The sequence below is a fragment of the Watersipora subatra genome, chromosome 1 (genome assembly GCF_963576615.1).
Source record: "Watersipora subatra chromosome 1, tzWatSuba1.1, whole genome shotgun sequence".
Taxonomy (NCBI): Eukaryota; Metazoa; Bryozoa; class Gymnolaemata; order Cheilostomatida; family Watersiporidae; genus Watersipora; species Watersipora subatra.
Window position 1 is genome coordinate 64,731,083 of NC_088708.1, and position 12,729 is coordinate 64,743,811.

At 32.7% G+C, this 12,729-nt stretch overlaps 1 protein-coding gene across 1 annotated transcript in view; it reads left to right on the forward strand.

Annotated features, from left to right (window-relative positions):
- The first annotated feature begins 263 nt into the window (after positions 1 to 263).
- LOC137390286 (receptor-type tyrosine-protein phosphatase T-like) overlaps positions 264 to 12,729 on the forward strand; it is a 31,917-nt gene continuing 19,451 nt past the window's right edge. The window contains exons 1-13 of the mRNA XM_068076623.1: positions 264 to 281; positions 927 to 1,101; positions 1,202 to 1,293; positions 2,028 to 2,241; positions 3,327 to 3,430; positions 4,239 to 4,434; positions 6,540 to 6,663; positions 6,828 to 7,119; positions 8,076 to 8,121; positions 10,785 to 10,917; positions 11,267 to 11,337; positions 12,039 to 12,283; positions 12,473 to 12,586. Of these exons, the coding sequence (XP_067932724.1) occupies positions 264 to 281; positions 927 to 1,101; positions 1,202 to 1,293; positions 2,028 to 2,241; positions 3,327 to 3,430; positions 4,239 to 4,434; positions 6,540 to 6,663; positions 6,828 to 7,119; positions 8,076 to 8,121; positions 10,785 to 10,917; positions 11,267 to 11,337; positions 12,039 to 12,283; positions 12,473 to 12,586 (1,824 nt within the window). The remainder of the gene's footprint in view (positions 282 to 926; positions 1,102 to 1,201; positions 1,294 to 2,027; positions 2,242 to 3,326; positions 3,431 to 4,238; positions 4,435 to 6,539; positions 6,664 to 6,827; positions 7,120 to 8,075; positions 8,122 to 10,784; positions 10,918 to 11,266; positions 11,338 to 12,038; positions 12,284 to 12,472; positions 12,587 to 12,729) is intronic.

Here is a 12,729-nt window from a genome sequence, read left to right on the forward strand (position 1 = left end):
CAATAACTGTTTTATTTTGGTACAGTACTTTTCGCATACATATCTTTAGTACAGTCATACCTCGACATATGAGTTTGAAGTGTTCCAGGATCACCCTCATATGTCAATTCTCTTGCATCCCAAATCAAGCTTCTCAAATTGGAATTACTAAATACAACTTGATCCATTCCCACTTCCTAAAGAAAACACCTCAAAGCATGATATTACAATAGAAAGCTCATTGTATTTGTTGTAATTCACCATGCCTAGGAGGTGAAACGGTAATGGTGCATCTTAGGTCGGTACAACACGCATACAAAGAACTTGCAACGCACATACATTGTAGATACAACACCGACACAAGTAATTAACAAAGCAGTAATTAACAAAGCCTCGGAGGTGAAATAAACAAATGTACCTGATATCTATCAAGTAACAGCTCACAAAATAACAGTTATCTAGCTAGAGGTTATGATATGTAATAACACGTAACATTATTATGTGTGTTGCTGTATGAAGCTTTTACCAAGTTCTTACAGAAAAAACACATGTCTCACTTTGCTGCTCATCTATGTAAACCTTTGCTTATTTAAGTCATAAGCCAGTAGTGAAGTTTTTTAGTTGTCTGAACATAGTTCTTGCTAATCTTTCAGTATATTTATACAGTTTCAGCATCTAAACACCTCAGCAAATACAGCTATCTGTGTTATTCTAGCCACACTGTTTTACATAAGTACCAGTTTTGCAATCTCTGTTAAAAGTGAACTTTGAAAGTCTTTGATACTGTTCAAATTTACCATGGTCTCTATAGTTAATTCACCGTAAGTTTATTCCCTAGACACTTACAGCTTGTTTCATATGACTCTTCAGGTCTGATGATCATTTTAAATCCTGTCGGCCATAAGCATATTTTACTTCTACTAAAATTACTTTTCTTTTATTTTTAGTACAGATGCAATATTTTCAATTCAACTAGTCCAAGCTACACAACCATCACAGTACCGAAGAAGCTTGTGTTATGTGATTATCAACCTGGTGATTTGGTAATTTGTGAAGTGAGGGCTTCTACAGACGTTGGATATGGACCATCAGCTAACAATAAAACTTCAGTATACTGTGGAGGTAACTGCATATAATGATTATTAGTGCTACTCAGTACAGCTGTTATTATCTAGCAACTTCAACCAATATATTTCTGCAATATAAACTTCTCTTTTGCTAGTTCCTGGAAAAGCAGTGGTCCAAGAAACACAGATTGTGGTTTACAACAATAAAGAGATGAGAGAGCTGATTAATATGAACTTCACATGGAAGGTGTGTAAACTGTCAGTTATAATGCATCTCCATGCAACTCGGCCGTACAGTTTTTTGCCTCAAGTTTTTCTATAGTCCCTCATTACAGTGTTTTTTGCATCATGTGACATCGACAACGTTGTATCTCCAAAATTCAAATTAGAACGGCATTACTAGGTCTTTCTCGTTGAGTTAGTTAGAAAAAGTTTTTAATAAAGTCAGCTAAAAGTTATAAGAGCGCGAGGCAAAAAGCGCCAAACTAGAGTCAGATGAGAAAAAGTTGAGATGACCAAACTTAAGTCCAGCAAATGATTAAAATTTAGCTTTGAGTGTGTGTTTAGTAAGCTAAGTTCATTTAAACTAAATTTTAGGTTTTTGATACATAGCGTCATAAAGGTTTAATGTAACAAATGCGTTGCTGTCAAGTATATAAAATCGCTGTTAGCCGCTACATTCATTTTGAAGATGTAGTGGCTAACGCCTAATATTGAAACATATTTATTTAATATAAACAGTTCGGATATAAAATTATGATTTTTTTGCTAGGGTCTGCATTAGGTAATTAGTATAAGCTCCTATGCTCTTCCCCACAACATTTTCGCCTTGCACACCCAACACTACAATGGCTTAATGTTGTATGGCGGTGGGTCACTGTACTGCTATTGTGAAGAACTCTTACTTTGCTATTCTATTTGCATTGCCATAAAATATTGTGATTAGTTTCTGCTACTCAGTGATGACTCAATATTTTACAGCCTGTGATACCAAACTGTCGTGGTATAGCCAACTACAGCATCTCCCTTTTCTATCACAATCAACTTCTCAAAACTCAAATCAATGAAGCAGACAAAAGAGATTTTAGTGTAGAGAGTCTTTACCCCTATACTAACTACACACTGCTGATATCAACCACAAATGACGAGGGATTCAGCAGTGACTTCTCATACCCAATATACACACAGGAAACAGGTTAGCATTGGATTTTGAATTTTGAGTTATTGTAGCTAGTTCAAACTTAGGTATTGTACATGCATTTTAATACATTTCACTTCAAAGTGGGTCGGTGTAGTTTTTATGTTTCTCATTCCCATAACTCACACATTTTATATACATACAGCTTTTCTCATAGCAATTTTAGGTATTTATTGAGGCATTATAACATTCTCTTTTTTTAAGAGTTGACATATGTAACTAGTACAGTTGCTATCAAGTTCTAGTTGTACATTGTAAATTGGTAGGATTAATCTCATAGTAGTTTTAGGTTTTTATTGAGGCCTAATAAATTTTTATCTTGCTGGAAGTTAACAAATTTGCCTTTTATTTCTCTTTGTAACCGCTAGAGGTAGTAGCTATGTAGAATTTGCTGTGTGATGTGTTATGGTATTGTTACCCAGCTGGTATAGCAATGCCCTGATCGGTGAGACAGTTCTCATAATTTTCATGGCATGTATGTATCATGAAACATTGGGTACAAGATCGAACTTGTGACATCGCTAAATAATTTTTCAGAAATCAGCAAATAGATCACTGCTGCCAGGGCTTGTAACAGGAATCTAACTGAGACAGTTATTCTCAATTTATGCTAGTCATGCTCGATCACACCTCAACTATGATTGATTAATATATTATTAGACATGCCTATGTTTTATATAAATTAGATTTACCCAGCTGGTATGGCAATGTCCTACATAATAAAGTAATTTTCATCATTTTCATGGCATGTATTTATGATGTGGAAAATATTCGTTCAGCTTTACATGACTTGTACAGAAAATAAATGAACTCATACATTGCTCGCATTCATTATCTTTTTAAGCCAATTTGAAATTATTTTAGTGTTTGTGAGAAGATGCTGTTGGGTTACATGGCAAGTTTACTTATAGGATTCTAGCCACAGTGTTATAACCGAATACGAGTTATAACCTAACTCGTAATAAAATATATTATGATTGTTTCCGACAAAAAACTAGCACTTCTCTTTGGACTTTAATAGTACAACTACTGTCTGTGAGAGTTTAGTTATATTCTGCTACATAATTACGTTGTGACCATAGCTCCAACAGACTCTCCATATCTCACCCTTGAATTCTCCTCTTCTTGTGTTGAACTGACTATTGGATCTCCAAGGTTACCAAATGGGCTTATTCTAACATATACTGTAAGTATTGCTAATAGTCATGTATAGAATATTAACAACTGAACTACTGGTTTGCTGCACTATCGCAGTATTCTCACTCTCCGATTGATTCAAATGGTAGTTTAAACTGCTGATATTGTATGGCAGTATACTGATTCTCAGCAATGTACTGAAACTCTAAGGCTTCAATTATGTCTTATTCTCATCTTCCTACAAAATAGCTGTGCTGAACTTAGTAATTGTTGAAATTATATAATGTATAAGTCAGCTGTAGTTTATTGAGCAGTCGACTAGATGTAGCCACTCAAAATTATAATTATGAAAGTAAAACATATTATTGCATTATATTTAATAAGTGACCATAATCAGAATTACTACTATTGAGGCATGCAATGGTTGGCTGAATTATACATCATTTCAATCAATCAGTGCTAAATTTCAAACAGTTCATGCTGATACATTATTGTTCTGTAGTTGTACTATTCACACTAAACGATCAGTATACTTTAGTGTTTGAGAAGCAGCCTTCTTAGACTATAATCAGATATAAATCGCTTTTATTATTTGGTTGCCTTTGTGTCTATAGTGTATTATACATTGTTACTTACATCGCCGCTTAGACATCTTTTCTTTTTAGCTTTTAGATCATTCATATTACAGGTTGGTCATTATTAACATTTAGTAACAGCTGAACCAATTGATAGTTTTTTTTTTGTTAATAAATATGTTTTAGCACTCCATCTTCCGTGTAAACAAAATTGCTGCTTATGTAAAAATCAATATTATCTCTCAAAGTCAATTGTAAAATAATTATGATTCTCATGAGCAGTACGGCTGTCAAGACATTCAACAACAGCCAAGGAATTTTACATACTTTACACTTGGTGCATCCAACATCACGAGAGATTCATTTCCAAAAGTCTGTGGATTTATGCCTGCTTCAAAAATCAACTGCAGTGTCTATGCATCAAATACAGCTGGAGATAGTCCAACAGATAATGTCACAGGATACACTCAGCTCCAACGTATGTTGATTGCTCTCTTACCTCAACACTTGTCTCTTTTCAATAATATGCTGCTTTAGATATCTACTAAGTTATTAGGTAATGCTTATATGGTACGAGTCTAGCTTTTAAAAGGTTTCTGTACACGTTAGATATGTACATTGAAATACATTTGGGAAGTCGAAGCGCAGCCTCTGTGACAGTATTAGTTACTACACATAAGTTATATATATATAGTGTTATTCTTGCACCTAAAAGATTAGCATGTGAGGAACCGCTCTTCAGCTCACAACATGATATTAATAGGCATCTAGTTAGAGCAGCACTATGTGTTTTGGCATTTCGACATCAGCAATTCAGTTTTGATTTGTATTTAGTTGTTGTGCCAGTTTGTTTTTTTACCGGAGGCAGAAATAACAACATTAGTTGTTTGCTGCGGTGATGAGCTTTTACATAAACAGTTGCCTGATAAATTAGGTCGATATTGTTAATCGTGGCTTAATTAAAAACACAAAGTTGAGAATGATTCTACGACAAGTGATATTTTTCCAGCTGCTGGGATTGTACGAAGCCTATTGCTAGTTGTTTATAGCATATGCAGAATAAGTGAATGCGACTGTTCATATGTGATAGAACTAGGGTATATAGCGATGAGTATCTCACAAACTTTTGCTCGAAGCATGCTAGTTAGTTTATTTAGTGAGCTGTGCTCAAGCTAGCTTTTACTCTTGTTTTAAAGAAAGATGGCAACTATATAATATAATATGAAGCATTATATACAAATAATGTCATTTTTAACAAGTTTTTATTTGGCAATTTAGTACGTTTTATTATGATAATCATATACTTTCTTCGAAAAATACTGGGTGTAATTTTTATCTTAGTGAATTCTTCCTTTTTAACATGGATTGTATAAAAATATTACCACCTTTGAATTGCAGTGAATGGGTCAATTTTTATAGTTATTAACTGAATTTCAATAAGTTAAGCTTATAACTGTAAGTAATTAATGAAAAGTTAACTTAAGCTACAAACATCTTATTAATAACCTCTAGTAAAATTTACTAAACTTATAATTGTCATTTACAAATGTGCTATCAACAACAAAAGTCTTTAGGCTAAAGATCGCTCAGTTAGATCAACTAAAGTTGATATTTATTACATCGCTCTTTATTACCTGCCTTACTGGTAATAGTGAGGCAAGTAATAAAATAATATTACCTTGCCTTCCTTCAACAACATGTGATGCTAGTAACTAAAACAATTTGTAGCAACCACAAATATCTACAATAGTCAAGGTGCTGGGAAAGTCAGTGAAAACTTCATGTCCCGCTTATATAGAGACTACCATGCTATAATGGTAACAGTCACAACCTGTTTTACCTGGTTGCGTTCCTAATGGTACAGATGGTTTAGGTATAGTAGATGTCTGTCAAGTAGTTTATGTGTGTGTTTGTGTATGTGTGCGAGCATGTGTTTGCATTCACATGTGTGTTGAGTATTGTGTGTTAATCCATGATGATTGCATAGGTATTACAAGGAGCTAAAAATGCCCACTCAGTAGCAATTATCTGGGATATAGGATTGTACTGTGTAACGTTATATTGTCAAACCCTAGAGGGTTGAACACAAATATATTACAATTGTTGAGTCATAAGATCATGAATGAGCAAGTAGATAATGCAGAACTTTATCAATGCAGCAGAATGAGTGAGTATTGTTGTACATTGCTATAATTAAACAATGAAATCAGTATGATTTGTTCTTGCTCTAATACCTAAAAAATATTAATGACAAACTCTGTTGAGTTAAGCTTCATTCACAAACCATCTTGGTATCACATCTTTAGAATGTCAGCTTTTTGTTGGTTGGTTTTGCTCTGCATATATGTTTAAGTTGAAAAAAGTTACAGTTTCGAGAGCAGATAATAACAAAACAATTTTGATGCTCAACCCTTTGTTCAGTGAGGTTCTTTAAAAAGTAGCATTTTACTAGTTTCATTTTTGATTTCAAGGTCATCATAAATTGTACATATACTATGTTTGTGCACCAAATTATTTATCTTTCTGTCAAAATCAGTCAATATGTCCTATTTCTTAGCCTTATTTTCTTTTTATTTTTTGCAGTTGCTGACGCTTCAATCATGAGAACAGAGCATCTGGTAGCGTTCTCAACAGTCTCAAAAGGATTTTCTCACACATCCATCCTTCTGAAACCTGTAGACTTGATGAATGTACCTAGAAATGAAAGGTATGTCTGTCATTGCTGACTATTTCTTTGTTGCAGCATTTCATCAGGAAAAGTGTTAAAAAGTGGCGTATTGATTAGAAAAGTGAAATATTTCCTGATATTTTCACTCAGAAAAAGTTTATTGTCGGAATACTGTCAAGTTTCTCAATTGTTGAATATTTTAGTTATTACCAGCTAATAGTACAAGCTCCTGGAGAACTGACTGGAAAGAGGAAAAAGAGATATGCTCTATTTGAAAACAGCACATGTGACTCTGACAGTCTTTATGGCCATGGGACAGCAACTGAGCTGGGTATGACCTGCTACATTACTGCAGAGATTCCAGGTTCATTGGTGATCGATGATGGGTTAACAGTGAATATTGGAGATGGACAAACCCTGAATAATTACTATAATGCTCCACTTGAACCTGAGGCTAACTACTCCCTTGCTGTTGGTTTAGTAGTCTACCCTGAGGTAAGTGATAAGTGAGAATGTTAAATGTATAGATAGCACTATGAGTTTTTAGCTCAAGACTTTTAGCATTTTATCTTTAGCATTTAGCATTTTTTAGTTGTACACCGCTTTTTAGTTAGTTTACTTGCCGTGGTACCTTGTGGAAAACATATTGTAAAATATGACTATTGATTACCACAATAAAGATTGCTCATATATATATATCTTGATGTAATGACAAGGCATCAAGAGGTTTTTTTAAAAATTTGTTTTCTAAGTATTTTCAGGCTATTTCACATTTTTTCATGTTATTGCATAGTTTTACTCTATGAAATCATAATTGGTTCTATTAAATTACAAAATACTTCTGATTACTGTCCGACCTTGGCTAATGACCACTTACTCGCTAGTTTTTTCTGATTTATGGTTTTTCTATCTACATATTGAATCTGCTGTTTTCTATTTTGCATCTAAAAAGGATGAGATTGTAAACAAAAATTTTCAAATGTTAGCACACTAGTTTGTGACACTTGCATATGTGTTCGTTCATTCAAAGTGAGCAAGCAGAGACTTGAGTTTATTAAACTGGCAGAAGGAAACCATTATGCCATCATCAAGTGTTCAAGTTAGCCAAAGAGCTTTATCAATGAGTCATCCATACTTTTTATACATTCAATTATAAAAAAAGTTTCAGAATTTAGGAAATTGCTTCCAAAACATATTGAAAATCTGTAGCCTTATAGAGTGTATCCTTTCATCTATGCGTGCATTTATAAAATATCTAATTTTATAAGGCATTGGATGCAGAAGGGGAAATGTTATAATCATTTCTCAACCTACATTTACTTTGGTTTTATAGTCAATTTTAAACTAACTTACCGATGAAACATGCTGAATGATAAATAGATGATTATGTTGATGAAACTAAAAGTTAATTGTATGATTTTATATAATTTTATGTTTGATATATTACACAGGAAGGCCAGTCTATCACATATTACATGAAGCCAGTTCAGTTTCACAGTAAGTATCCAAATAAAAAGAAGCCCTGTGTCGATAGCTCCTCATTATTCATTACCCATAGTGCATATCTTAGATGAAATAAGTTACATTTATCACATAGTTCATGCTGTAAATAACATTTGAAAAAATTATACCACTCTAAGAATGTTGTAAGAGTTTATTTAAATAAAAAATTAAAATAAAATATTGGTTTTAAAGTAGTTCAATATACATGTACATCTAGTTTCCTAAATAAGGTGGAGTTTAAACCATAACTGTCACGAACAACTTTTATCATATTTACTAGGTAAATCAGACACGCTGATTCCAATTTTGTACTCAAAATAAAGATTAGTCCACTAACTTTCAGAGTAATGAAGGCTTTTTACAGCGTTTTAACATCGGTCTCGAAAACAACATGATCGGCATAACAAGCTCCGCCCATAAATACGTGACGTAACCTAGCTTTTTAGGAATAGAAGTTATGTAGGGATGTTTAGACCGACTTAGAATAATAGAGATGAGTGTTTTAAAATATAATAATAATATCAGTCTTTTCTGAAAGGTAGATAAGCTATTTAACATTGCATATTTAAAAAAGCGCAACAACAACGCTAGCTCGTGATAAAACAGCGCTTTTTGAGCTCATTTTTCTCGGCATCCAGCCCATTTAAACGTCATGTAACAAGCTACGAGCAATTTTAAATAGTTTATATACCTTTTATAAAAAACGATAAAAAATGAAATTGTTTTACAGGCAGGATTTAGATAATAATGGGTTTTAAGACACCCATCTCTATTATTCTAATTCAGACTAAACATTCCTAACTTCCGTTCCTGAAAAAGCTAGGTTTCGTCACATATTTATGGGCGGAGCTTGTAATGCCGATCGTGTTGTTTTCGAAACGAATATTGAAACGCTTTAAAAAAGCCTAAATGACTTTGAAGGTTAGTGGACTAATCTTAATTTTGAGTACAAAATCGGAATTAGCGTGTCTGATTTACCTAGGAAATACGATAAAAGTTGTTCGTGACAGTTATGGCTTAAAGAGTAATTGACAGCTACAGTTATGTTATTTTAGTTGGTTTTTAATTGTGCGTGAGTGTGACAAACTTGCCAAAAATATTGAGCAGCTTTTTTACCTGATATCTGATGATTTGTAGTTTTGGTATTTTAGTGTAATAACTAGAATTAACTAGTTATTAACTAAGTATTAACTATCATAAACAAAATTTATCAGCTGCAAAGCTCACTTTCCACTCTTTGCTCAGCTGTCTAAATGGTTCTCAGTTTGATGCTCATGAATACTAACCTGTGTATTATGATATTTTTATTTTTCCATTAGATTGTAATTGACACCTTCAGTCATATTATTTTTAGGTCTGTCAATTTTACTCAAATATTCCATACTTAAAACATCTAATCTACAAAAGAATGAAAATATTTTTTATCATCTAGTCTAAAGAAGTGAGCTTCCTATAATAGCATTTTAGTAAATCACAGATTTGGAATCATACGCAGAAATCTTAAGTAGTTTGTATACTCATCTTTGGCTGATCCTTTTATAATAAACTAAGCAGTTTGTTTTTTTAAACCATGTTTGAAAACAATCACTTAAAATTGTTGAGCGCAAATTGTGTAATCTCCTTTAAATAATCAATGTGTTTTGTGCAAATGAAACATGGATTTCAATCAATCTATATTTCTAGAGCCTCTCATTTTTCAGAGATAGCAACAGTAACGGTTAACTCAGTGCACTATTTGAAAATATATTCATAAGTCTAAACATAAACAGCTGCTTTACTTGAACTTGTGCATGTTTGTTATACAACCATTTTACAGGTTTAAGTTGAAAAATAATTTTTTAATTTAAAAATATCCTATATTTGCTTCACCAAAAAACATACTTATTAGCAGACTTCTAGCAATCAAAAACTTTAAAATGTTGAATATTTTATTGCTCTATATTTTAGCAGAAAAAGTATAAAGGCATAAGAGTTCCACCATAGGCATAGCATACACATGTGTCATCAATGTGGTACATAAACTAATGCTGCTAGAAACTTTATGAAGTTTTGTATGTATGTTATTTTTATTTGTTAATAATAAGGCTTGTGCTTGCCACTCATGTCTTGTTACTCATTTATTCAAAAACCAAATTTTTCAAAAAACTTTAGAATTATTTGGTTACCTAATCTTGGTTTAGAGCAAATATTTGAAATTGTAAGGTCAATTTTCTTGCTTTAAGATAAGCAGTAAATGTCATTTTGAATAATAGTTATTGTAACCATGTCATCGTTGTAACCATGCATGTACTCCTTATTTCATTGCCTTCTTATCAAAATTTAAGTTGATTTGTTATAAATTTTAATTACATTCTGAAATAGATAAAAACACTATCAAAAAAGTCAATGAAGTTTCCACAAAACTTATGATTATATCAAAATTTATTGTAAGACCTCCAGAAGGTTTTAAACAGTAATTAGATTAAAAACTAAGTCGATGTGACAATGCTTTATTCAGCTGCAAGTACTCCAATCATAGTATGAGTATAGCATACCCCCTGGCAGTTGGAAATCTTTACACACTAACAGGCTCAGTTATGATGTTATCCGTCTCTCCAATTTCCTTCTGTTATTTAGATTATAAACAAGCACATGCATTTATTGGTTTCTTTCCTTAGGCCCTAGAAAGTCTGATACTTCAGAGACAATGGAACCAAAGAATAACTCACTAAGCATTGGACTGAGTGTAGGAGTAACCATATTTGTAGCTGTGGTCATTGGGTTGGTGCTGCTCTATTTCATTAAATTAAGGTGAGGCCTTATTTGAATCATGTTAAGAGAATAACTTTCCTGTCTGATAACAATGATTGTAAAAACCATAAAACTTAAATTAAACTAGAGCTATACATTGAAACAATAAACTTTATGTATTCAACAGAATTGTCAATCCATTGTATGGGCTACCACAATATACGAACTAAGCGTCATTTATGTTCCTGAATAGCATGCTTGGTTAATTGGTAAAATGCTTCTGAGTTTTATTGCTGTTACCACAACTTAGTGTTTTAAATTGTGCTATATTATTTGATGACAAATGAACTATTTAGAAAAACACGGTATTGTTTATGTTGGCATGTTTACTGTTTTTAATACCGTATAGACAAAGCACAGAGAATAACCAATCAAGTGCCACACAAGATATCAATTTAAGAGAAGTTGAAGCTCATCAAGGTAACTCATTCACAATAAAACATGGTTTCATCTCTGAATGTGAATTATGTTGCCGTTTTAAATAATTTTTTATCATTTCACACTATGTAGAAAGCTAATAGAAATGAGTATTATAACAGTAGCTACATGTGTAGAGTTGTCGTTTAAGAAACCATTGCATACCTTAAAGCATAAACCAGTCAATAACTGCCTAACCTAGCACTCTAGCGCAAAACTACATATTGAAACCCGTAAGTTCATTTTAAGATAAAATCGGCTAGTCCTCTGTTTATAAAATGTGACATGAAAAAGTAGTAGGAAAGCTGTTCAATGTAGAAGTAATATTACTATAGAGCTCTCAGTCACTAAGTCAACCAGCTTCATGTGTACTTTATTGAGTGTTGTTTATTTTAACCTTTAAATGCCCTATAATTTTCAATCACAATAAAATATTTAACAAGTGTTTAGACATTTTTAACTGCAATCAGCAAATACTAATCCCACATCAATAAAGAAAATCATGATATTTCATTTAGACACTGAGGTAGTTTTGAAAGCTTCCTAACATATTTGGAAAATTTTAGTCATAGTCATTTTTAATAAGTGCAGCATCGTTATAAAAAAAACATTCAATTAATTCACTTACTATTTTATTATTAATTTTTTGAAAAGTGCACTAAATAGAGTTTATCAACTAATATATTGACAATTTATGTTTTTAGATGGAGCAGCTTATGCCACAGTGTCAACTGATCAAGATGATGCCCACCAGTATGCTGTATGTCAGCCTTCAGGAGCTTATGAAGAGCTTAGCTTATATGATGATGATAAAAGTCAGTATACAGACCTCTCACCAGTATATGAAGATTTTACATCTGAAAAAGAAATTCAGTCCGGTGATATACCTTGCTCTCTGCTTACTCAGTTTATAGAGAACAACCAAACAGTCATCTCTCAGCAGTTTGAGGCAAGTTGAGGTTTTTATTAGATACTGTATTGTGTTGCGTTTATTATTAGTGTGTTTAATTTTTCATATCATACTGCTTCTCCACGTTTTGTGGGAGGCTTTTGTAAGAGCCCCAAATAAAACCAAGGATTATTCATCATGCTATTCAAAAGATGGTTCAGGATTATTCTATAAATATACTATTTAAAGAGTTTGAGATGTTCAGAGAACAGTGACGTCGTGCTGGTGAGGCTCAAGAATGGTTTCGATCAGGATCAGGCAAATAAGAGTTATGCCTCCTACATCGATGCAACTCTGCTCAGAGTATGTAGCTATTCGCAATAAAATAAATATCTGGCTTTGAAAAATCTTCCATTACTGCACAATTTGAAAGACACCTTTTCTACATTTGGTGACTGAAAATTTTCTTCTCCCTTTTTCTTTGATATGCTTAACAATGAAAATTT